General features: G+C 41.0%; 1 protein-coding gene across 2 annotated transcripts in view; it reads left to right on the top strand.

Annotated features, from left to right (window-relative positions):
- LRP6 (LDL receptor related protein 6) overlaps window positions 1-26,960 on the top strand; it is a 145,735-nt gene that overhangs the window by 110,569 nt on the left and 8,206 nt on the right. Inside the window, exons 16-23 of one of the 2 annotated variants that reach the window (XM_054071784.1) lie at window positions 3,694-3,903; window positions 5,234-5,359; window positions 6,725-6,961; window positions 8,668-8,778; window positions 10,623-10,853; window positions 12,109-12,245; window positions 13,402-13,499; window positions 15,290-21,285. In XM_054071784.1, coding sequence (XP_053927759.1) covers window positions 3,694-3,903; window positions 5,234-5,359; window positions 6,725-6,961; window positions 8,668-8,778; window positions 10,623-10,853; window positions 12,109-12,245; window positions 13,402-13,499; window positions 15,290-15,581 — 1,442 coding nt within the window. In that variant the 3' untranslated portion in view covers window positions 15,582-21,285. Of the gene's footprint in view, window positions 1-3,693; window positions 3,904-5,233; window positions 5,360-6,724; window positions 6,962-8,667; window positions 8,779-10,622; window positions 10,854-12,108; window positions 12,246-13,401; window positions 13,500-15,289; window positions 21,286-26,960 lie in introns of those variants that run through there. The other variant, XR_008450712.1, reaches the window with a different exon arrangement.

Raw genomic sequence — 26,960 nt, 5'->3', positions numbered from 1 at the left:
TGGAAAGCTGAATTGGTTCAGCAAGAGTCCATCAAGCAACCAGAACTGGAATAAGAGAAGAGGCAAAATCATGCAGTCACGTTGAGTGAGAGAGACTGAGATGTGTCTTATTTACTAGCCAGATCCAGCAAGCTGTTGGATCAGCAAGCTGTCTCTTGTGGCTTTGGTAGTAATTTGTTGTGATACAAGCTGAGCTGGATGTTGCTAATAGGAGTGCCAGGAAGTTTTGACTGCATACATACCCATCTCTGTTAGGTGATGGATATTTGCCCCCTCACACTGCTGCTGGTGGAGGGCAGTGGCATAATTTCTCCTTTCTCTGCAGAAAGTCTGTCCGCTGTTTGCATAGTGCATGTCCTTATACTTTACTTAAGCAGTATTCTACTATCAGAAGCATAAGTACATGTGTAAGGAAATAAGAATGCACTTTGCAACCTGTGAGTGAGTTTGAAAATTTAACGAGATTAGAGTAGTTTGTAGTAATGTCTTTCAGTGATGACATGGTACCCTCATTAAAAGTAGCAGTGTGTAATCCCACTGAAGCCAGTGTGACTTTCAGCATTTTATTAAGCTGCTAGAATAAGCTTTTGTTTTGGAAAACATTTCCGTTTTTCTAGATAATTGAGGCTGAACAAAATAGTAATTCTTTTTCAGTGATTGATGTGGTACATCGCTGGAAGATGCAATGTCACTAATGAGCGGCAATATCTTGGCTGCTTACTCTTTTAAAATGCGGGACATGAGCTGAATGGAGTTACTGAATTTTTTTGTTTTTAAAAAGGGAGTGCTGTGGTATGTTCTAGGCTGTCCCAAATCCAAGGTCTTGCATGAGAAAAGTAATGGGCAGCAGCAGAACTTCGTGTGCACTTTGTTTCTCCCTTTATGTCTGTTGTGTGCCAGAAATTAGAACACAAGAGGACATGGGTCTAAGTTCTAAACTAGTCTGGTTTTAATGATTTTGCATTTTTTTTTTAAACAGATGTGGATGCTGGATCACCAATTGGCATGTAGTAAAAGCTCACCATATTTTCGAAGAACATGAAGAAAAATCATTCCAAAACCTCTCTTCCTTTTTGGCATTTGTACTGCAAATAGATTGCTATAATCACCACAATAAATTGCTAACTGCTGAGATGCATTCCTGTGCTTAGGAATGCTGATTAATAGGCTCATTTGACCAGCAGAGTAATTTTTCTGCATGTTAGCTTTTTAAAAACATGCACAATCTCTTGCTCTGTCAACTCTATAAATGCCAGTACCCATAAAGAGAAGGAAAGCTAGAATGCCTTTTATGTGATGAAGTCTTTCTCTGCCTCCCTGTCCTTCAGGCATGCGGTTAAGACTCGGTTATGCTGCCCAAATGGGAGATCCCACTGAAGCTAACCAGATTCTTCACATGATAAAGGGGTTGTTTATGAAAAGATGACTGGAATTAGCTCCCTTCCATGGAAACTATTTGGAAATTAGTTCTTCTATTCCAGAATAATTAGTGTGATTTGGAAACCTCTAATGATTCTGGAATTAAGTAATTTTTATTTGGAAATAGAACAAGCTATGTGTGTGTCCTGATTTTTATAGTTATTCATTTGTTTTTAAGTCTTTTTGTAAAAGGTATTGCTGGAAAGAGACTGGTGGTGCCAGGAGATGAAGCTCCTCTTGATCACATCTCCCTTTCATCTGACATTCCCAATAAAGGGGACTAGCACCCTGATGAGCCAGTTTCAGATTTTGTTGTTGGTTTATGGAAGGAGGGATTTCAGTGTCTTGGTGTAGTCAGAAATAGTTACACTTGGTGACAAATATTAAAAGGAAAGATTAAGACATTAAGAGAGTGAAAATGTTAAGCTTCAGAGCTTCAGGAGCATACTGCAGAATGCCGTGCCGATTGACAAGTGTGGCAGAGCAGGGCACATACAGACTCCATCTGGATAGCTCAAGGCCTTAGCTTAAACTATATTCCTTCCTGTTATCATTGTGTTTTCTCCTATTCCTAGCTTAGCTTTTCTTCTCATTGTGATGCAGGTTGCTGTTCCTTACCTTTTCCCTATAAGATGAGTCATCTTCATGGGGCTTAGTAGATGGTTGCAGTTGCTTAGCTTGACTTGCATCACTTAGTCTATTGATTTCTACATTGGTCTGGGTATAGCCTTCTTCAGAATCCATCAACATCTTTTCTTAATCGGATCATTGCTGGTGTTATTGCAAAGTGGTAGATGAGAGCCCAGTCTAGCTGAGGTTTAATATCCAAATTTTCGTGTTCTGCTTTAGATGTTACTGCTTCTTTGAAAGATTACTTAACTTCTGAGCTCTGTATGCATTTAGTGAAAAGGAGATAAATATATTTTACATAGCTGAATTAGTTTGTCAGTTGTCATCAATGACATACTGTTAATTAAATACTGAACAAGCCCAAAATTATTTTTGCTACTAATCAAACCAGAGGGATAAAACCTGCTCAGATTATAAAGTCATAAAATATGTGTCTTTTGTGCTATAACATTGTCTTGTGTGGGTATGGTAGAGACGTGATAGAGTTTTTCTGGAGCATTCAGTTATACCAGGATATTTTTACACACAATGAAAAAAATCTTAGAAATTGTTTTGTGGATGAACATATGCAAAGCTATTATCTACTGTAGTAAAAGTGAAAGTGAAGCATAGCAGTGAGCCTGTGTATCTGAAACACCAGGATTTTCAAGCTGTGCCCTGATTTAGACTATGTGATATGGTTTCAGCTTTTCAAAATTTCCTTAAGCTTATAAGTAATTTTGTGCTTAGTGTTTGAATATTTGAGTGTTCATGACCGTGGCGTGTCATGTAAAATAAAAAAGCACTGCTTAAACCTCACTATTGAGCATACATATAATAACATATTTTTCTTCTGTATATGAGTTACGAAGTCTTCAGTGTCTTTGGGCGGTCTTTAATGATAGACTTTAGAACAGTTGCGGGCTGTCTTCTGTTTATGTGGAGTGTTAACTATGAAGTGTGGCAGTTGCTCTTGGCCATAATTAATGTCAGGTAGTCTAGCATAAAAGTCAACAAATACCCTTTAGATGTGTAAAGCTAAAGCCTCTTGGCTGCTGCTGATGACTCCTAAAGAAACTGAGGAGAGTAAGTCTTTGCTAGGAAGAAAGGAGCATCCCAATTTAGCATGAAAACCTTAGTGAAGGTAACGTACTTGAAACAAAAGAATATGAGAAAGTCAGAAGTCAAACGTTTACCTTAATCTCATAATTCATGTGAAAAGTACCAACTACCTTGTCTTCGCTTGAATTTTATCTTGTATTAGTTAACTCAAGCTAATAATCCGTCTTCTTATTCCCTGTTGTATGCCAAGACAAAGCAGTTAATCTCTCCAAAAAAGGATAGAGGAATGAAAGAATTACCAATTCCCATCATATCAATAAAAGGCTGGATAGGCTCCTGAGAGCTGAGCTTCCAACTCCAGATGCTTCTTAAATACAGTAAATGTATTTGAAGCACAAAGATGTGTTCTCGATGAAACTGGGAAAAAAAGACATTGATGACCTGTCTGCAAAATGCATGTCTTGCATCAGAGAACTGAAGCTTATGTTTTTACCTGGCAGTGTAAAAGTATTGGCAAATAGTGGTGTGACTGGGGTAGAAAGTTTTTGTGATAGCTCAACTAGAATCAGTTGAAAAACTAAAGCCCCTCTATCCCTTCTGCAGGTGCCAACCGGATTGTTTTAGAAGACTCTAATATCTTGCAGCCTGTGGGACTAACTGTATTTGAAAACTGGCTGTATTGGATTGACAGGCAACAGCAGATGATTGAAAAGATTGATATGACTGGTCGAGAAGGACGTACGAAGGTCCAAGCTCGTATTGCACAACTCAGTGACATCCATGCTGTGAAAGAGTTCAACATTCAGGAATACAGTAAGTGTAATCCCAGTCTGCCAGTGCAAACAGTGCCTGTGGGGCTTGTGGCAAGGAGTGGCTGCAGAGAGATGAGCCTGTTTTGCCTTGTTGCCGATTGACATTGGTGCAAGTTGAGAGGGCCAAAAGTTGATATTGTTTTGTGTCTATGTTTTGCCAGGCTGCAATTAAGTTTGTTTACTTTGGGCAGTTGGCAGTGGTCTGAAAATCAGTCACAAACCCGGCATTACATTTTGTTGCTGATGACAACTTTATTGGTAGGCCCATACAGGCACTGGACATTTCAGTGTCTGTAGGCACGGTGGAGACATACTGTTATTCCTGGTAGACGATTAAGGCTGCAACGTGCTAGTGGGTCGCTGTTAGGTGTTTAATCTGTTAGCCAAGCGCAGCTTTCAGGGCCTTTTATTAACACTAAATGTTTCAGTGGGCTGCCTGCCTTGAAGGCAGAAAGAACAATTTTTGTTGGTGGCAATTCATATTGAAAATAGATGACAGAAGAGAAATGTTGCATTGCACAAAAGAAGTGTGTATTAAATGACAGTTAGTGCTGAACACGGCTGCGCTTCTAGAAGTTTTCTGTTTACTGTGATAGAGCTATTCCCCACACATGTATACTTGAAATGACAGGAGCTGGATGGTTAAAGCAGTAGAGCTGCTGTCATCCTGAAGGAAATAGGCCTGGTTAATAGACTGTGGTGCATGCCTTGGAGAAATATGTAGAAAAATGTCTGGGGATGTTTAATTAAAGCATCAATGCAGACTACTACTTGTTTTGTTTGCTATTAATCTCAGTAAATCTGTCAGGACTTCCAAGAGAAGTATGTTGTCCTTATTACACATTAAAATGAAGAGACATATTTATCTAGAGCATGTTAATTTCTGTTTCACAGGCAGTGTGGAAACTTCAGAATTCATAAATTAGAAAAGTTTACTTTTTTAATTGTCTTTCATAGAAAAAATGAAGTATGGAATCCAATACACATTTTTCTATTACTAATCCTAGTATTTTTGCTGCAGAACTAATTCTACCTGGCACAAGAAGCAAAATGTTTTCAGTACTGTTTACTGTTTTAATAGCCTACATGGAGTGATTCCCACAGTGCTTCAGATCATGGACAATGGTCACTGTGCATGAGCAGTATTGATATGTGTAAAGGGATAAAAACACACACAACAAAATACAGCTTTTCAGAGTTCCTTGTAGTGGTGCTCACTCCAAGGAGAAGGGAGTAGTGGAGTTCTGTGTGCGCAAAGAAATCACTGAAAGGTTGAGAAAGAAGTGGGGATTTCTTGTCAGTGCCTGTCTTTCTTATTTTCAAAATCACAGGGCAACATCCTTGTTCTCAAGATAATGGTGGCTGCTCACACATTTGCATCGTAAAAGGCGATGGCACCACTCGCTGCTCTTGCCCAGTCCACCTTGTTCTGCTGCAGGATGAGCTGTCGTGTGGTGGTAAGTCCTTCCCCTGCTCTGTGTCACTGAACTCTCTTCTGGGTTGGGGGGCAGTCTCCATCTTCATGGGTGGCTTCTGAGCAGATAGAATGTGACAGTGCATCAGATGCTGCTACACACTTTAACACACTTACCTCTTTGCCTCCCCCTGATCTAAATGTACAAGTAAGAAGTAAGAGGAAAAAATCACTAGTTGCCTGTTGAATAAGGATTTCTGTTCGCCCTTTCTGCTTAAGACCACTGAATTATTTCAACTTGATTTTTTAGTTGTATGATTTCTATTACATGCTTTTTCTATCACTCTCTATGTTCTCCTTTTTGAAATAGTGGTAGATTCTCATGTTCTGGCATATTGCACCACGTCTGTACCATTTTATTCTTCTCTGCTGTCCTCAAACTCACCCTGTCTGTGTCTTTCTGAACTGCCGTCCCAGGAGGACGAGTTGCCTCCTCCATGGTGATACAGCTGCTGTAGCCTACGCCCTGGTGTCTCCAAGGGTGGAGTTGAAATGGGAGAGAGGAGAGGCACTTCAGTACTTGGGGTTTTTTGTGCCACCATACTGAAGGGATTTATTATGCAATCTTCTCGCCATCAAGGCGACGTGTGGTCTCACAATGGAACAAGAGCTAACATAATCCAGATATTTTCTCAGAGCAAGTTTAATATCAGGCCAAAAAGGGTGGAGGAAAAGGGGATTAAAAAAAAGGGAGAAAAAATCCACACTTACTGCGTGAGATTAACAGTTAGTGTAGTAAATGTTAAATAACAGCTCACAGCTGTGTTGAGGTAGTGAGACTTAACTAGATGGAGCAATTTTTTGTTGTTTTAAAAGAGTTTTGACTGAACAGAGCAGTTGAGGGCACATAACTAGACATTGAGTCACAGTGCACCCATCTGCAGCGCATTACATCCTTCTAACATTTTCTATACAATGACTGTTGAACATTAAAGAAGTGAGCCATTGAATTGTGTATAGAGTAGTGTTGCAGGCAAGAGGGAGCAGAAAAGCACGTTGACTTTAAATGAAGACTTCTGAAGCTCCACTAAGAGAAGAGTGGAAGAGGCCCAAGTGGGAAGGGGAAAACAATGATGATGTTTTGGGTGTGCGTGTTTCTCTGTTCCTCTTGTTCTTTATCAAAAGAGCCTCCATCTGTGTGAGCCTGCATCAGTCACATGGGGTTCAAGATCTGGGTGAATGACTGTGGATGCATGGAAATGTCGGGGTGGAAATTACTTATGACTTGGCACGTTTATCAGCTGCTTGATAAATGAAAGCAGCTGATCTCTTCTTGTCCTTACCTGTCCTGATCTGCTGTTTGTTCACCTGGATTTTTAATTTTTGTTTGTTTGTTTGATTTTTAAAGAACCACCAACGTGCTCCCCTCAGCAGTTCACCTGTTTCACAGGTGAGATTGACTGCATCCCAGTGGCTTGGCGCTGTGATGGTTTCACTGAATGTGAAGACCACAGTGATGAAAAGAACTGTCCGGTGTGCTCAGACACTCAGTTCCAATGTGAAAGCGGACAGTGCATAGAAAGTGCCCTTCGGTGCAACGGAGAAGCAAATTGCCAGGACAACTCGGATGAGAAGAATTGTGAAGGTACAGAGGATTTCTCAGTGTGGGACAAAAATAAAGCTGTCATGGGGACACTGTGATAGACACCAAAGTTATTGCTGAGTAGGATTTGGAAGGATCTGAGGTTCTGCTAGCTTTTAAGCTGATCTATTGAATGGGAAATTATTTTACGACTCTGTGAGATAGAAATAACACTGATCTCCTGAACACTGATAAAGCTCTGTTTGTGAAAATTAATATTAAAAAGATGATATCATGTTAACCTCTCAAAACTTGCTGCTGGGAGAGAATTGCAGAGTGGAGCATATTCTTGCTGTGGAGTTTTTTATATTTGTTTTTTTTTCACTTGTACTCAGTAAAGGTCTTGGGATTATTTATTTTATAACACCTGAGCAAAATGAAGTTGAGCTATTGTGAATAAATGGGAATGAGAGACAGATGAGATTTCTGGAGACCTCTTCTTACTATAAGGCACAGTAAAAAAGGTGTATTTAAGCCACCATTACAGTGGTGCTATTGCCAACACAATGAGAATTAGGTTCTTTTTATTTTGGAAAGGGCAGGTTATGCTGGTGGAATCTGAACAACCCCACCACTATACAGTGTGAAACATGGGCAAAGTCACCCTTTCCCCACTGTGCAACTAGAGAGGAGTTGTAGGGACAACTTGTAAGCTTGAAAGGATGCCTCTTCTCTATATACTTTCAGTACATTTTTCTTCTTCGAAGAGACTTTCTAATGGTCTTGGATCTGAGGCTGAATTTCTTTCCAGAAGAAGTGCTGTAGCTCGAACAAAAACATACAGACCAGAGCAGAAATTCCTGTGCAATGAAAGTTGATTGTTAGCCAGATGAGATGCTGACGTCTGAAAATACAATGTGTAAGTTAGCTTTCCAGTTGCCATCCAGTGACTGGAGATATTAGACCAGAGGCTGTTTATCCGCTTCAAAGTTGCCCTGTTAGTCAGAGTGTTCAAGCTGATTACAGATCAGAAAAACCTTCAGTTTAACTTCTTAATTCAACTGAAGTCAGAAAGAATTTCTGGGTTTATGAGAAACAGTAGGCAAAAATATGTGTAAACAACAGCAGCCAGCACCTTGCCTGCAGCACCTTTTTTTCCCCGAAGTGGTAGTTTATTTTTTGAGTGTACTGGCAAAGTTCCAGTTTTATCTTCTGTCTTTCATTTCAGTTTAAAAACATAATGTCAAGTGAAATATGTTGTCCCATGATCAAGGAGTTTTCTGGTTTACAGGAGGAGCACAAGGGCATTGAGAAACCACATTTATCTCAGCCAATTTTATCATCATTTTTTCGGAGATTTATTTTTAATAACTTAATTCTTCTCTTTTATATTATAGTAAATGCTTAGGGTTGGGGATTCTTATAGTAATTTTGCAATAAGCGTGTCCTGCAATAAGTGCCTGTGTTCTCAGTGGCCTTCTGCTTCTGCGTTATTGTAGTCCACGTAACTTTATCTGGTAGAGTTCTTACTGTAAACAGGCAGTAAGGACCCAGTACCCACTGCGCAATATCCTCAGTGGAACCCTGTATCACTTTTTCTGCATGGTTGGCTCGAAGAGCTTGTATATACCACTGGCTACTTCAAGGAATGAAGCTAAACTCTCCCAAGATGCTCCTGATTGTATTGCTTTGGTGTCTTGTTTTCTTCATGATTTTAAAGAGTTGAAGTCTTTGATGCTGACTCTTTGTGGGGGGTGTTCTCTTTCCAGTGCTTTGTTTAACTGATCAGTTCCGCTGTGCCAGTGGGCAGTGCATTGGGAAAAGCAAGAAATGTGATCACAACCTGGACTGCAGTGACAGCTCAGATGAGCAAGGATGCTGTAAGTGTAGAACCTGATACTAGAGACTTTATTGCAGTACCCAAGATTTATTTCTTACCTGCTCTATGAGTTACATTATATTCTGCTAACCAGACTGAATTAATTGCTCCCAAAATGAATGCTGCTGTTCATAACTGCTGTCATGCAATTAATGCAGAACATAGTGGAATAGGAGTAACAAAAACAACTAGTATTTGAAGGAGTAGTCTCTGAGGCAGGGCAGGCTGGTAATTTTTCCACATGCCTTCTTAAACTTTTAAAAGAAATAAAAGGTTTGTTTTTCTATAACCTGTTAGTATGCTGAGATGATACAGTGTTAAAAAAAAAAATCTTTCTAGCAGCATGAGGCTTTTATATTTAAACTGTTCTGCTTCATGATTTTCTCATCCAGACGATTGATAGCAGGTGCTTTTAGAATCAGAGGAGCACTCTGTTTACAGAATAAACCTTACAAAATTTCCTTTGTATCTTGAAAAGATGTAATTCTGAGCTTGATTTATGATTTGTCACATGTGATATCACCTTGAAATCTCCAGGGCTCTGCAAGAAATTCACTGCCTTTAAATTTCCAACTTGAAAGTTAGTTTTCACTGTTGGTACTTTAAAAAAAATTGTAAATAGGGACATCTCTTCTTGTGTTAGAGACCTGTATATCATGATTGATACACAAGTGACTTGAAAATGCAAAGCCAGAGTTGGACTCTTGATCTTAAGAAGGAGTAATAGGGGATGTCCTGTTATGCTACCAAATAATTAGTGACATTATCACAGACGTGTAATTATCTTCTTTATAGTTCACATATTTTCTGGTTTTGTAACAGAGGATGAAAAATTAGCCCACCCAGAGTAAGATTGCAGTTGTCACTGTCCCTCTTCCAATATGATGAGAAGTCTGTTTACTTATCTCTGTAGACTGTGACAAGCTGGTTAAAGTGTGGTTTGGCGTTCAGGGAGAAGAAAATGTGTTGAGGAAAAGACTTTCAGTAATGGATAAGATGTAAAACACTGACTAGGACAGGAAAATACTTTAAAGTCTGCTTTTCTTGTCAAATTCATGAAACACAGGCAGGGGGTTGTCAGTTATTCCTAGAAATCTCATTGCTTAGAATTGGTATTGTAGTGAAAGCCACTCATTTTGACTGTTGAATAATCATTTCGGATATAGACTCCTCAAAAGAATGGCACCTCTAAAGCTAATGTTCAGCTGTATCTGTAACCATTGGCGTGGGTTAGATGTGGAGTAGGCCAGGTAGTTTAATAAATAGCAGCAAACCCAAAATTAGTCTTTGGTGCATCACCTCTTCTATTGAGCATAGTGAATGTTACACAGCTGAGAAAAGGGAGTGCGGTCTGTTACATTGAGTGATAATCTAGGTGCTTATGTGACAAGGTGTGCAACACAAAGAGTAGTTGTCGTCATCTTTATTGACCAGAAAAAGCATAACTGGAGTCTCCAGCACTGTGCCATCTGGAGCCATGCCTGCTGGTCTTGTTCATCCAGTTCAAAGGGTAGACCTGCCTTTCCACATGAAGCAAGATCAGGACCTGGTTTACCAACCCCCTTGCACATGCATATACTCTTCATTTCCTGTCATTACGACTCAAAAACCTCTTTGCATGCATTGAGGTCATCTTGTGACAGATAGCCCTTATTGTCATTCAGAGTCTTTAAACAGACTTGTCCAGTGCCTCTTTGTTCTTCCCATATATTAATTTGAAAGCTATTGTCTGCCTAGAGTAGAAGAGGCTTTTAGTTTTCCTATGTGGAAAGATAGGAAAGCTAATGTTGGTACATGAAGCTGTTGGATTAATTTACAGTGTCTGATTTTTCTTTTACCTTTTAGACACAACGGAGGAGCCTGCGCCACAGCCCAACAACACAATAGGCTCGATCATTGGTGTGATCCTTACAGTTTTTGTAGTTGGAGCAATGTACTTCATCTGCCAGAGGGTGCTGTGCCCACGCATGAAGGGCGATGGGGAAACAATGACCAATGATTACGTGGTGCATGGACCAGCCTCTGTACCTCTTGGTTACGTGCCTCACCCAAGCTCTTTGTCAGGGTCGCTTCCTGGTGAGTAAATGGTGTGATCCTTGTCCTGCTCTTTGGAACCACATAGTTGTAGCTGAGGATACTGTGCATGTGTGAACAGAAGAAGTCTGTTTCAGATGCATAGTTCTTGGAAGCTGTTGGAAGCCAGGGATATCGAGGCTGGTCACCATCTTTCTTAATAATAATGAACTGCTATTTTACCTGTGCTATTCATGAGCATTTAGATATTTAGCAGGACCATAAGCTCCAATAGATACATATAATTTGGGAGTTCTCTTTTACTACTAAAGAAGCCTCTTGTTGGGCTACTGCAGCATCAGCAAGGTGTCATGACTGTACAGGGTAAAGTTACATGGAGTTATATTCATGGGATTTCAAACATTATGCATTTATTCTTGTTAGATTTGCAGATTGGATTTGTAGTCTTGTGAAACTTCTTGTAAAGTCTGTAATGACCAGCAATAACTGTGGTCTCTGTTTCATTTAATGGTGAAGTTTCCAACACCAACCCAAATGCATGGTGCTACCACTGTTTAAGAAGTAAGATTTAACCGCAACGTTGCACTTCATTGATATGCTTTGCTTCTGTATGTATTGATTAAATGTGTACTGTAACTTGTGGCTTTGGATCCTGCAGGTTCCAGTCACAACACAGAGATTTTGTGAGGCTGTTACAGGGTTAAAGTAATGCACCAAATTTCTTTGCTTTCTGTAATATCCTGCTTTCATAATGAGAGTCTGAGAGGAATTTTCACCATTATTTCCAGCACAGTGGCATACCTCTCCATTTTTCGCTTGGACTCTGCCAGTGTGCTTCAGTCCAGTAGAAAAAGCTCACTTAACAGTGTGGATATGAAAGAGCATAAACCCTCTCTTGTCTTGCACAAATTTCAGTTGCTCAGTTGAGATGATCAGAGTCAGTTTCATGTTTTGTTCTGAGGCATAGAAATAGTGCCTGAATGCCTGTTCTCTCAAATCTTTTCCAGCCGTTCAGGTGAAAGAAATCAGTTTCTCTTCACATAGCTCTGGTATAACGCAGTGCTCAGTCCTGCAACTGAGTAGCTCCTTCACAAAGCCAATGTTTTTATTCACTGACAGTGTTCATTCCAGTTGTCCATCAAGAAGTACTAAATTTGCTCTTAATACCAAGAAGATTAGTTTTGGTTTTAGGAGCTGTGATTATGCTGCTTTTATCCTCTAAATTATACTTGAAGCTTTCCTTTCTCTGTTTGATTCAAAGAATTGAATATTGACATACATCTTTGTTCTTCTTTAGGGATGTCTCGAGGTAAATCTGTGATCAGCTCCCTCAGCATTATGGGAGGAAGCAGCGGGCCACCCTATGACAGAGCCCACGTCACTGGAGCCTCCTCCAGTAGTTCTTCAAGTACCAAAGGCACTTACTTTCCTCCAGTAAGTCATTTCATTATTCACAGACCTGTAATAGCTTTCAGGGAAGTGCCTTTCTAAGGATAGTGTCTTTCTAAGGATAATTAATTGATAGATGAATGTTTTGTTTTAAATTTGTAGCTTAACAAACTTGTTTGAATATGAAGTAAGTGATTTTGAGAGGGAAGGGAGTGGAGCCTCCTTCTTCAAAAACAGTATAAGAATTTTCTATTCATTTTAAAAGAGAGCTCAGTGCAGGAAAAAAGATGTTAGACTGAATGTCAGGGGAGATAAAAAAATCCCTATAAATGTTGAGCAGCTCTGGCAGAGCGATCTCCTTGCATTATAATCTGCCTTGTGCCTCTGGAGGTAAGGCTGTGGTTGATTCTGTGTAGACCTTTCAAGGAATTAAAATGGTTTTGTATCATGTGTCTTGCAAGTGACAAATAAATAAATAAATAAAAAGTGTCTTGCAACTCCATAGCACTCCTCTAGTCACAGGTGGGTAGTGTGCTGCACTAGATGCTACATTAAAATTAGTACCAGCCATAGTTGGCTCCCTATCTAGTTACTTCTAGAATCAGTGGTTGTTCGTCTAGCTATTTTTGTATGAAGTCCACTGAGTCACTATCAACTGTTAGAGTTACACGCTCGGTCAGCGCAGGCAAATCAACTCATTGTGTTATATCTTTAATCAAAATACTGTTTGCAGTTAGAGCATGCCTGTATGGGGAAGAAATGCTTGTGTTGGGCAGCATGCTGTAAGTATTATAAACAGCATAATACTTGGGGACTACAAACTAGCAGGAGTGGACATCTGCCAGTTTGCCTAGGACAGTGGTATCCCTATTGCCAATCTAGTATTGAACAGCTAGCTTCAACTTTACTTTTCAGTACCGGGTATGTCAAATTAGCAACAGCAGTCAGCGTGTTTTGATAAGAGCTCAATAATAGCTTCTATGGAAACGGTAACAACCGGCATTTCCAGTGTATGTTAAAGAACTGGGGAATAATCAGAAGAAAAATCCTGTTTGTTGGGAGAGGCTACACATGTAGTCCTTAACTTGAAGTTCTTATTAAACAGTACTAAAAAGAAATGTATAACCTGATGTGTTCTTGATTCTCCTTCATCTTCTTTTTTTTTTTTAAACTGTGGCTTTTTACTTTTTTTCCCTCTTAGATTTTGAACCCACCACCGTCACCAGCTACAGAACGTTCACATTATACCATGGAATTCGGTTATTCTTCAAACAGCCCATCCACTCATAGATCCTACAGGTAATTATTATTACAATAGCTTCCATCAGGATCAAAGCAGTGAGTATAGAAAATGCATAATAAAGGCAGCCTCTGCTCCATAAGAATTGCAATCAAAGGCCCTGATTCTGCAAGCACTAAAACAGGTGCTTAAATGGGTTCACATGTATCATGTCACTGAAGCGTGCATGTAAATTCAGCACTGTTTGAGGTAAATCATACAGTAAGTGGGTTAGTGGTGCACCTCTCGGGTATATTGCTTTAAGGGGGATGACAACACTCACCACAAAATTAGCTAAACGCCCAAAGAAAAGTTACACCATGATAACTTTGAGCCAAAAGTAGTTACTGGAATGAACTCTGCCTTCTTTTAGGCTTCTGTCATAAATAATTTGTTATGTAATTATCAGAAATGATAGGCAAACACCATGCAGGGGAAAGCTGGCAATGTAAAGGCTAGTATGTCAGAAGTAACATTAATATTATGGCTCAGAAATTTTAACTTAACAAATAAGGGGTTAGTATTGTAAAAAGATTGCTAACCTTATGCTTATTTTCTCTCACTAATATTTATGGGCATGCAAGCTTTATCTCTGTTTACTTGAATGTATCTTTCTCACCTTCTCTGTAAGATGCTGTTTAGAGTTCATTATTTTACAACCAGTTACCAAAAATAAGGGAAGAGAGACCTCCTACCCAAAGGTGTGAAGGTTCCCCTCCCAATCACTAGTAGATCTGGTTGGTGAGAAGAGTGATGTATTTGTCTGTTGAAAGAAATGCTTCCCTAACACAGAGTCTTTGGGGGCTTTTGGATAATGAGGTCTCTGGGGCTTAAAAGACATCTCTTCTCTATTAGCAGTAAATATGGCCTCTGTTGAGCAGAAGGTCAGACCAGATGTTTATAATGGTCCCCTTGCAGCCATATGAAAAATCTTTTAAAGTGATGAGTAATCTTCTAATGACATAAACCAAATTTTTGGCACTGGCATGAATCGTGCTGATTGCTGGTTAGCTGATGTGACTTTTAGCATTATAAATGGCATTAGGGATATAGCGTAGGGTTGAAGATTTTCTGAATGCTCCCCCATCCAAAAATAAATCCTGGCCTTACTGCTTCTGATGTTTTAGTCTTTCCTAAAGTTCTAACTGAAACATAGAAAAACTACATCTCCAACAACTGATTTTGATGCTGGTAGTTGTAGCAACAAGTCATCCCTTTCTAATTTGTTTTCTTTCAAGTATTTTAGGCTCATTTATAAAAGATATTTTGTGGTAGCAGCCTTTGGGAATTCCATTCCAGTTACTGCTCTGGCAGGTGATTCTCCTGAGTGCTGTGAATGTGCCAAGTGATTTTCAGTCTCCCTGTCTGGAAGTGGAAGTTAGTATCTGTAAATTGGATGATGGAAACGGAATATCTTTTCCATTTAATGGCAAAACAGCTATTCCTTCCCCCCTGTGCCCTACCAGTCGCACTGTCTTAGGACAACTTTTCTACCTCAGCTAAGGATTAGGGAGCCTTTTGTCAATAGATAATTAATAATTAGTATCCCTTTTGCTAGCTGCCATAACTTGACACTGTAGTGCATAAGTGGGCCTTCTGTAGGGGTATTAGTGAGTTTACAGTGTCAGAGGGAGGAGAGCGTGATGCAGTGTCAGACAGAAGAGAATGTGATGCTGCGTATTCACTGCAGAGAGGCTGCTCTCTGTTTCCACCTTGGCTTATCTACCACTCGCTTGTTCCTGGGCACATCGCCCAAAGTGCACAATCTTTCTATATGCTGACGGTTTCCCCATAAATCTCCGCGCTGCAGCTACAGGCCTTACAGCTACCGGCATTTTGCACCTCCTACAACGCCCTGCAGCACGGATGTCTGTGACAGTGACTATGCCCCCAGCCGAAGGGTCACAGCAGCAACAGCCAAGGGCTATACCAGTGACTTGAACTATGATTCAGAGCCCGTCCCTCCTCCACCCACTCCACGCAGCCAGTACCTGTCAGCGGAGGAGAACTATGAAAGCTGCCCGCCTTCCCCGTACACAGAGCGGAGCTACTCTCACCATCTCTACCCGCCACCGCCGTCCCCCTGCACGGACTCCTCATGAGGGGTAGCCCCCCCCGCCCCGTTATCTGCCTCCGCCGTGAAAGTGTAAATACAAAATGTTCTGCTGGGGAGGGGGGAGGGAGCTCTCGACGAGGTAGGACAGTGTACAGTTAAATGGCTAAATATTATTAAATGGGGTGGAGGAATACTGAAGATATTTGTACAGAAGGAAAAAAAAAGGATATTTATATATTTTCTTAAACAGCAACTGCTGCTTGTGCCATAAGAAGAAAAATTTTTGTATAAAAGAACCCAGACATTTGTACAAAAAGTTTTTATTTTTGCAAATGGAACACAAAAACATGCCTTAATCCATTGAAGTGACTGAGCACATAAGTAAATGGAAGGACCGGGTTGTGTTACTTGTTCAGCGAGGTGAGATGTGGGGCTTGTCAATACCAAAAATGTTTAAAGTAACTAATAATAAAGAAGTCTGTCTTAGAGCAGCATACCATAGATATATGGAAGTAGCCAAATAGCCTCTATGTTAACTACGGAGGGCCAGCAACTAGTGCTAAACTTGAAAACGCAGTCAGGACAGATATTAACCTTACACAAAGGGCTTTGTTTTCTACACGAATACAGCAATCATAGCAGTGAATCCAGAAAAATAATCACACACTTTTTAAAATTATTACACCTCTGGTTTTCCTTAATGCATTTACCAAAATAGAGTGTTTAGAGCACTCTCCTTGCTTCTGGAATTTCAGTGATTTTTGTTGGGTGTGTTTTGAATCTCACTTTTTTTCTCCTGTTTAGTTTTTCCCAGCTCTTCTGAATAATTTCTTCCTGCCCGTCTCACCTTAAATCATGATATCCTCATTTAAAGTACTGCTAGAACTGGGCTGCTGTAAATTCTTTTTTTTTTTCCTGATTAGCCTTGTCATACAGTGAGTATCATGCTATACATCACTTTCTTCGTTTTGCCAACACAGTAGGATTGTTTTGTACCAGGTCAGTACGATTTTCACGTAATTGACAAGGGTAATATGCATATACCTGAATGATTTTTAGTCCCTTAAAAAAGGAAAACCTTATTTTGACCTAGTGCCCACAAAATGTCAAATATTTTTATACCACATATAATATAGACAGCATATTTATAAACTATAAATTTAACCATGGATTGTTAGTTTTACTGTAAATGAATAATATATCCTTGCAGTACTTTCAGTGTATATTGATTACACAGTATACAAATCATATATATAGAAGAATATATATATTATTTTTTCCTAGTAAGGAAGCATTTAACTTTCAGTGGAGCAACTGTCCATAAAAAAATAGATGTTTTGATCGTTGGAAGGGGTTCCCGTGCTGTATTAACTGCTCATGATTTCTTTGTGTTAGGTAAAGACAGTTTTTCTCAGTATGATTTTGACATACCTCCTCTGTTGCATGGTGTGAGTTTAATACTTTAGTATTAACCGCTGTGAATGTCAAATTTTAAGATATTCTTAACCAAACCATTTTATATTCGCATCTCTATTTTTGTATATTATCATATTTAGCCCCTTCTCCCTTCATGCTCACCAAGATGATTTTGACAGGGAGAATATATAATCAAGTGGAAACATTATTTGTATAGGTTGAGGGGCAACCTAGGATATTATTAACTTCTTTTTTGACTCCAGTGCAGTGTTTTGAATTTGCTTTCACTGTACTGGAGCTCACAGTATACCTGATCTTAGATGGCATTATGCATTTGCACCTTCTGTTGACATCAAATCCACATTGAAGGTGCTTGATGCCTTCCAAGGCTGGCCTCTGAGTCTTCTGTTTCAAAACAAAGGTTCTGAGGAGCTTCTCACTCCTATCCATTGGGCATAGTTTGGGTGTAACAACTCTTTAGAGGTGCCCTTTGGGTTTTACTGTTCTCTGTTGCTTGTTTCCCCAGCCAGTTTCAACTAAAAGAGGAATGATCTGAAAACGTGGCATGGGCTCTAAGTCACTCTGTTGACAGAATTAATGACAGGTAATTCTTGCTAGTGCTGCCGCTCATCTGGAGTACCGGAGCCTCACTTGGTTTCAGCTCCGAGGAAAACCATGGTATTTGTGATTCCAACTGTAATAAAGGATCTTTCTAGTATTCCAAGATACCTGGGGAGACTTTAAAAAGCCTCGGTCGTCTCCAGGCTGTTGCATTTGATCTCTGGATCTGGCATACTAAGGGGTTTTTTTGGCCCAGCTTCATTCTAGGTGTCTAGGAATCATGGTAGCTGTTCTTCTGACTCTTCCTTGCTGGTGAAAAAGCTTGTGTTTGTGTTCTCCAGCAGGATGGATGTTGAGGAGGATATTGTGAACTATAAGGGAACTCGAACCATTTATATGAAGGGGGGAGGGTGGGTGTGTCGGGGCAGAGGGTGTTGAGGCTGGCACGCCGATGAGAAAAGAAACTTCTCTGTTGTTTACATTTTTTCATGTGCAGCATTCCGTGTGGGGTTCACATGTGGAAACTTGCACTAATGAACTCAGAAGAATATTGCATTGTTGTATCTCAGTCCAAGTGCTTGTACTGCGATGGCAATGGTCTCTTCTTGCAAAATACTTTTTTCAGTGTGCCAATTTCTGTTTGAAAAACTCTAAGGTGGTTGAGCTTAAGGAGTGGTATCCTCTTTCTGGCGTGGGTTACTGCCTCACTGACAATGAGTTCCTCTTGGAGGGGACTTCCTGCAGGTGATATCGTAAGTGTGTTAATTACAGCAAGGGTTCTTCAGAAGAAAAATGTTCTTTGCATATGGACCATGCTCCCTGCGTTCTGTGCCAGTTTGTCCATGCATAACCCAATTGAAGTCGTTGGGGTGAACATTTAATGTAGGATGAAGCCTTTTTTATACAAACGTTTCAGTCTGTGTATCAGATATTTTAAATTATCTGCCCTGGGAGGCTCACATGAAGAAAGGGAAAGTAGACAGACTTTTTTCACTGAAGATGACCAGCATAGGGAGAAGACTGTTTTTTGTTTGGACTAACCGAAGAATTTATTTAGTGGGAAACTGTGATCCGCCTTTGCAAGTACAAGTATTTTCCTAGTAAATCTAGAGTAAAATTTTGAAAGAGCTGATTATCTGTGAAGCTCCTCTTGGGCAGATCTCCAAATTACAAAAGCATTGATGCCACTTATATGTACCACCGACACATTCCCAGTGGATTAACCATATATGGATTGAGCACTGAGACTGGACAATTTCTCTCCTCTCTGCCACTGAGCCAGTCATGATTCATATTCTCTCCTTTCCTCAGTGAGGATCCTGCTTTCTCACAGTTCTCAAATTGACCGTGATGTTGAGAGACACATGTCAATCCAGGAGATCGCTGAAGTGGATTTCAGACATTAACATGTGGTGGTCTCATTGATGTCTATGAAACTGCTCATACTCTTTGCGCTGAGCACAAATGTCCTTATCTTGCAGCATCAGGTACCTACACAGTGAGGCATTAGCACAGATACTCATTGTGCACTTTTTACTTTATGTAGACACCTGAGTGTGTTTTGCTTATTGTCTGGTGATGGGAAATAGCCAGCATGCTCTGTCAGGAAAGGAACGATCCTTTGTAGTTAAAAAAAAAAAAAAAAAAAAAAAGATAAAGAGGACATTTCAGCATTTGCATGTTCAGCAGGAGCTTAGCATGTTTAAATGGCAACATTAATGAGACCTAATCTTGCCTTTTAAAATTATACCTGGCGTGTATACACTGAGTGCATTTTATACCTTCCTAAGGAATACTCCTCATTTCTCCGTTGCTTTTAGATACCAAGATATGTATCTGAAATGAACTTAGATAGGATAAATGGAACATACACGTAACATTTGCATTTGAAATAAAGAGGGGTTTCCATGAATATAAATTCATGCAACCTGTGCATATACATTAGATGAAATATTTACAGTAATGCAAAATATGCAAATGAGCCAGTTGATAGCAAACGATTTATTTGCTGCGAGTTATAACTTTCAGTAATGTGAATTCCAGATTACTGCCGTAACATTTTCCTCCTCGTATATGTACAGGTATATGTATGCAGGTATGTGTATCTTTGATAATGTGAATTTATCCAAAGATGATAATTTCTTCTCTCATGCGTACACATTCGCATTCAGTTGTCCTGCTGTCTCACATAAGCTGGACTTCTTTTGGCCAGGTTATAGGACAAACGACAGAACACTTGCTGCTTTAAACCTGAGTAGTTAATGCTCTGTCATTCCAAACAGGAGAGGAAGCACATTTGTTTTGGACTCCATTTTGCAGATCAGTAAAACTCTCTTGTTTCCTGTAGGCACATAAAAATCAATCTGTTGTAGTCCTGTCATAATTATGAAGAAAATTGCACCCAAACTGCTTGGCATGGGAGTTACTACAATCCACTGCGAGTGAAGGTTTGTGCAGAAAATCCCTATTTATTGCTAAATAGGGATTTATAGGCTTTGGTATTCTGGTCTCAAGTTGTGCGTTGCTTCTCTGCTTATCATAGCCCATTCTCTAGATGTGGCTCAATTGGCAGTCTTAAATGTGGATTCATTTGTTTTACTTTAGAGTAGTTAAGCCTCATGGAGAGAACGCCACTGTCTTGAATATTCAGTATTTCCATTCCTTATTGCTTGGCAGATCTTGAATTAACTGATCACCTCCATTCCTGGGGGAACTGTTTGAGCTGCGGAACTCCCTGGTTAAGAAGTAATCAATCACTTTTTCCTGATGTCTCTAGTGTTTTTGTCACACAGTATTGTTACAGACAGCATCTGCTTTTGAATATGTGCTGTTCATGTAGGCGGATACTTCCTATTTCTGGTTCATTGCATGCAAAAATAATTTGAACGTTGTTACTCAGAAGTTGCTTTCTTAGCCATGGGAATTTTTTAATTGCATTGTAGTGGAGTTGTTGTTTGAAAATTAACGTTTAGTTTAATTGGCAGGTGATAGATACACGTTGAAAATAATCGAAATTACCTAATAGCTTGAAAATGGGCACAAAACATTACGGTCTTTTTCCCTAAAAGTGGTAAAGTACTGCAGTGATCCAAAAGGGGGCATTTTTATTTCCTTTCCATCTTTTAAAAGGGCAGGTCACTGACGATTCCACGGTAGCATTTATAGGGACTTGGTGATCCACTCCAAAACTGGGCAGGGTAAGTAAACTGGCCATGTGCGATTTGATCCAGGGATTGTCTTCCTAGTACACAGTGTGAGGAAACTTTTTGGAGAGCAGTCTTGTTCCCCTCTTTTCAAAGAACAAGGGGTGGCTTTGAAGTCCTGATTAAAATGGCTGTAGCCTTAAGACAGTCAGTTAAGAGTCACCAGGGGAAAATGAAAGTATCTTTTTGTAAAGAGGATACCACCAGCCTTAAGTTGAACCAACCTTGTCTGCAAGTGAAGGATCTGGTGCTGCTTTCAGATTGTTAATCTTGTTTTTGGGGTTTTTTTTTTCCTGTTTTGTTTGTTCTTTTTTTGTAAGCTTTAATCACTGTTTGTCATTGTCTTAAAGCCAGCTGGTGTCTCTTGTTCATCAACTTTGGTACGATGGTGCTTTGCAAGGATGTATTTATATTATAATGACCAACATTTGGTCAGCCCTATTCACTCATTCACTAACTTTTTTTTTGTAAAATAAAGTGCTTTACTTGTAAGGTGTATATAAACCTTGTACAAAAGTCCTTTCCAATTATTACTATAAACTGAGTTGTAACAAATGAAATTTTGATTTTTATAATAAAATTAAGAGTGAAAAAGGAGTATTTGTCCTTTTATTTCAGCATCTGAAGGAAAAGTAATTAAAGGTACAAGTCCATGTGCTATCCGTAAAGCCAGAATGCGCTTAGCTTTCTGATGCTATAGGCAGATCTGGCAGACACTGATGCGTCTGCCTGAAACACATAGTACACTTCAAGCAGTTCTGTTGCTTCCATGATTCTGCAGTGCAAGTGGATAAATTTTTAAAGCTGAAAGTCTCCATTATCGATTGCTTAGATTGTTTTACAGACTAATACAAACCAGACAATTTTACCAAACAAATCCTTTTTGGACTAGAGAGATGCCTAATGATGATTTTGGAGGCTGCTGATCTTTTAAGTCTGCATCAGAATGTTTGCAGAAAGTTTAAGTGTTTAACTAAACTTTAAAATTCTCCCCCTGCCAAGCCTATTGCTGGAAGCATGAATTGGATAGGAAGCAGCTCTGAATTTATAAGCTCAGCACAGGAATTCCTGCTCCACTTGCATCCACACGTTGTTTTAAAAATGCAGCTTTGTGTTAGCGTGGATCTGGCTATACTAAGATTCTTTTCTATCTCCAGTTTTTCTACATGGAGGCATGGACAAGCCCCAGTATTGCTGTCCATATCAGAAAAACAGGACCTGCATTTATCAGTCTCACAAAATGTAAAAATAAGTACTGCTTGTTCTCAGCTGGTGTTTCATGCCTATTTTATTTCAACGTGCTATATTTTATTCTACCTTGGAAAATGAGCCATTGCTTTGGAGCGCTAGATGCTGGGTTTCTCTTCAAAAATGCAAGTTGTGAATTGCTGCTGGGCTGCAGAAGGTTTACCATCTCTGTTTTTTCCCTCTTAAAATGATGTTGGCTACCTCTCTACAGAGTCTACACGATTCTTCCATGGTATAAGTTTGTGTGTATCATTCATGGTGGTTTGGATTGCCTGGATCTTGGTCTTTTCCAGATGCAGCTGTTAAGCATCAGGGTGCATCTCAAATGCAGTTCTTCGAAGTGCATACCAGAGAGGCCGTATGGCCAGACTCCACAAAGAGCAGGATCAGCTCTATCAATGAGCTGCTTGAGGTAAATCTCAAAAGAAAAACAATACTCTTTAGAGGGAGAGTGTAGCTCAGGAAACAGAAAGAAGTTGTATTTCAGCTGTAGCTCCACCATGCTTCTTATCTGTGTCAGTTAATGAAAGCCTTCAGAGATGGCAGAGCTACCAAGATTGTGTTTGCCAGGCACTAAGGGGCAACAGGCATAGTAAAGGGACACTGGAGTGTTTCCCATCATTTAAGAAAATATTCCCTGCCTGCCTGAGAAAAGACCATTTGTAAGTCTGAAAAGAATTTATTTCCTTTGCCTGATTCTGTCTTTCCTTGCACATGTGCACGCGAGCAGAGGTGACTGTGAGCACTGGAATCCTGCCATCCATTATATACTAGAGGAGGGATAACACACTGCGTCTTTGTTTTAGTATGGAGTAGAATGCTTCATTAAGAGAATAAAATATGAGATTTCTTTTGTTTGATCTGCCAGTATTGGCAGCACTTCCCTAAGAAGGTTAGAATGCAGAATCACAGGCTTGTTCCTGGAGGGGAAATGCTGAACGTGTTTAACCTGTTTTCACGGCAGAAAATTTGTACCTAGATGAGTTAAGTCTGCATGGGAATCAAGGCATGTTTTGTAGAACTGCCTACTGAAAAGCAAGAACCTGACAAGGGAAAATTTTGCCCTGTATCAAACCTCCTGTGAGTGGCAGCTATTCCTGCACTCGTTTTCCTCGTGCAGAAGGTTGGAAATGCAAGATATACATTGCTGGGCTTAGTGACTTGAAAAAGTAAAACAATGACAACAAAAAAACCCTCATTTCTCCTGTAGAAATGGTGTGTCTGGGTAAATAAGCTGTTCACCACAAGATCTATGATGGAAGCTAGAAGCAAACTCCATCTTTATAGGAAAGACTGGGAGCTGCTGGCCCTCTCCTTCTTGCATGCTTTGTTGCATGAAGAAATTGCATAATAGGAAAGGTCTGATGCTAGGGTTACCTGGCTTGGTGTGGCACAGCAGTGATCTTACCACAGCTTTGCTTTAACAGCAAGATACTTTTTTTTTTCGTGACTGTAAGGAGAAGACTATGCAAAAACTATGAAGTTTGCTTCTCTTAGGATGTATAAAGAATGTTGTTTGGGTCTGAGGAGCAAAAAGGATGTTGTGTGCTGCTCCAATGGCCTCTGGGGTTCCAGGAACGTGTGGTGAGGCATCCTGGCTGTCCCAGGAGGAAAGCCCAGAAGCCTTCACCTGTGACTTGTGCTGTAAGAGCTGCCCCTACTTTCCTGGGCCAGATCCCTGGGCAGGGAAAGAGTAGCAGGAAAATGATATGTATCAGAAATGGGCAGAGAGGGCCAGTGTGGCTGGAATTACTCTGAGGAGAAACAAAAGGTGCGATGAGGAAGGGTGTAGAGTTTGTGCTCCAGACTCATCATTCCGCTCTACAGATGTGCCTGGAGGGGAATGAGGAAAGTAAAGCTTAATAAAAAATGAATAAAGGATGCAGAGCGTATGGTAGGAGGAGTCCTGGAAGCATGGGATGATAAAAAAAGAGGATAACGTTACAGGTTCCTGAAGTTGCTCAGGAACACAGCAATTGTTCCTCAGCATTGCCAAAACAACAATGTGCCTGGTTGGCATTGCAGGGACCGCAGGAGATGTAACCTGTTAAAGGTGGAGAAAAGGAACAGGTTTGGCGGTTCAGGGTGAAAAGCCAGAGGAGTCTGGCAGAAAAGCAGAGGAGTCCTGTGTTTCCTGCACCCTGTCTGTGCTAGGAATGAAATAATCATTAAGGGGCCCAATTCCTAGTGGGGCCAGACAAGACCAGTTGAGGGAGCAGAGGAGACAACTCAAGAGGCCTCTCCTACCATCCCCCCTACACCCTGAGTACTGTAGCAGGGAGAGGAGAACCAGCGTGGGAAAACAGGACACAAACACCCCTGGTTCCTCCCTCACATCTCAGTACAGATTTGGGGGGAGAAGGGATATGCTGAAGTAGGAGACAACATGCCTTCATGCTCATAGCCGATCACCTCTAAGCTTTTTCCCAGGTTTGTCCCCTTTTAAAACAAACAAAAAAGATGGTTTCTCAACTGGTTTCTTAAGTAACTTCAGCACTCTATCATGATGCGTGAAATCCACCTGCTCTTTGTGCTAGGTGGGTGCTAAGTGTTTTACACAGCTGCTTTCTGCCTAATGTCACTTGCTGAAAACCAGAATCGTAGAATGGTTTGGGTCAGAAAAGATATTAAAAATCGTCTGCTCCAACTCCACTGCCACGGGTGAGGATACATGGTGCAACGAACAGCAAGGTACGGATAGGGTGAGGCCAGGTAAGAGGACAGCGGTGGGAGCCAAGGCTGGGCATCAGTCTAGCGTAGAGCCTGAGATGGCAGAATGATGTGCTCATAGCCTGGGCACTGGGAACAAAAGGATGGGAAAAGAAAAGGGAAAAGGAGACTCAATGTCTACGCATCAGAGAAAGGAAGATGCCAGGGCTAACCAGGTCCAGCACTGGATAAAGCCTTGCAGAGACTGTGGCCAGTGTAAGCCTTTTGCTGATTTTGTGACCTCGGAGACATGTTCCATTTCTCCCTGCCTCCTGGTTTTTAAAGTGGGAGGAGAAAACACCATTGGAACAGAGTCTCTTCCAAAGTGAAGCCAGAGAACCCTCCATGCTGTTGCTTCCCCTCCCTTGCCTGACAAAGGTACCAGCAGGTGGGGGAGTGCCGAAAGGCAGCGCTTCGTGGCTGAGGGAGCCAGTGATGATGAAGTGGTGAGATAAGCTGATTTCTGCTCAGGCCTTCTTTGATATGGTTCGCAACAAGCCAGCTGCACGGCCTTTGTCCTGAAGACCAGAGCAGCAGTACGGAAATCGGCAGCATAGCTTGATGGGGCAGAAAATACGGTGACTCCGGGCTGCTTTGTGAGACTGTAAGGGCTTTCTGGTGGGGGTAATCCCTCTTGTGCACTGCCCTGACTGCGGTTTTCAGCAGGGAGGTACTATCATGCTGGCAAGAGGAGTCATTTTCCAGGGCTTAGGGCCAGGTGGAGGGCAGCAGGTGAGCTGGAGGAGGAAATAATGATAGGGGCAATGAATCAGGATCAGCTGAGATGCTGCTGTGTGCTGCGAGCCCTTTTGCCCTCCCATGCACCCGCTGATGCTCACGGAAAATGTTATAAAAGTCTGTGAGCTGTGCTGTGTATGGCCTCTTTCCTGTCTTGCACCTCCCCTGGCTCTTATTACGTGCAGCGCTTAATGAAAACCAGACCTTGGACTCCAAGGCATGTAGTGTGCTTTTGTGGCTCATTCCTTAATGGAGGCTGCCATTGTCCTCACTGTGAAATCTCATTTAGTTGTATAGAAATGAGCGTGGTGTTGCTGACACACCGATTTGACTTCAGGTGGGAAGGAAGCAGCAGGTGAGTCCTGCAGATAAGCATCCAGATTTTAGACAACTAAGCCCAATGCTGAAAAGCCGAGGAAGAAAAGATCAGAAAACGGACCCTGCTGTGGATGGAGGGGGAGGTTGTAAATTATTTCTTTAGTAAAACATCTCATGAGGCAATAAATGCTTAAAAAAAACCCAACACATCCACTGGTTTATTTTTCCTAACTTTACATATTTCAGGCATGTTTTTTGCTGGAGACAGAATGATTCCTCCCTCAACACCACTTTCTTCTTTCTGTCCTGCAAATGTTTTGAGAAACCCTGTGGCTGCAGCATTACTGCACGGATGTCTTAACATGGGCTGTTTTTCTGAAGCACAGCTGTTAGGGATGAATTACTTGATGGAAGGAAACCACTTTCAGATGCTTCTAATAAAAAGTTGTTCCACCAGCAGCACTAATAATGAAGGCTAATTTTTTACAAAAGAATGTACCTCTCTCTCCTGTCCTTCCAGTGTGATGCCTACATGTCCTATCCACACTGTCTCTGCATTGTGTCCACCTCTCCAAAAGTCCCCTGGTCCCCTGCCTTGTCCCTGTTGGTTTTGACCACCCATGAGGCAATGCATCCAGTGCTGGGCTGTTCTCTGAGGGCTGACAGTAGCTGCTTCTGAGAAGCTTCTCAGCAGCCTGCTCAACCTCAGGTGGTGGTTGAGGACGGAGGTCCAACTGTCCCTCCCCAGGGCAGCCAGGCTCTGGAGTTTGCTCATGTGAGGAGCAGGGTGGAAGGAAGGTGCTTGTCTCAGAGGGAGACAGGCACAGGAGCTGACGTACTGGGGAGGGAAGGGCAGTAAATACTCCCTCCCAGAAAGAGAAGCCAGAATGGTGGTGAGGCAGGTAGGAAGAGTAGCACAAGGCACATCAGTTAAAGTTGAGTAATTTAACAGAGAAGAGGTATTCCTTCAAATTTTGAAGTAAGGGCAGAAGGGATATCAGTTGTTTCCTTCACTGGCATCCCTCTGTCTCCTTAAAAGAGACAAAAAAAATCCTAGGAGTCAAAAATTAGACAGAGGTATGGACTTGTTGTAAAGCCAGAATCTGAGGGAAAGTTATTTGGCGAATGGCACCAAGGCAAGGAAGAGTGGCTCTTGCTTTTACCGAGACTTTTGAGACAGCATATATCTGTCTGTCAGCATAGGGGGCATGGGAATGGATGCGAGATAGAGA

This window comes from Cuculus canorus, chromosome 1 (genome assembly GCF_017976375.1).
Source record: "Cuculus canorus isolate bCucCan1 chromosome 1, bCucCan1.pri, whole genome shotgun sequence".
NCBI classification, from domain to species: domain Eukaryota; kingdom Metazoa; phylum Chordata; class Aves; order Cuculiformes; family Cuculidae; genus Cuculus; species Cuculus canorus.
The sequence above is the reverse complement of the archived record's forward strand: the minus strand, read 5'-3'. Positions and strand labels throughout refer to the sequence as shown.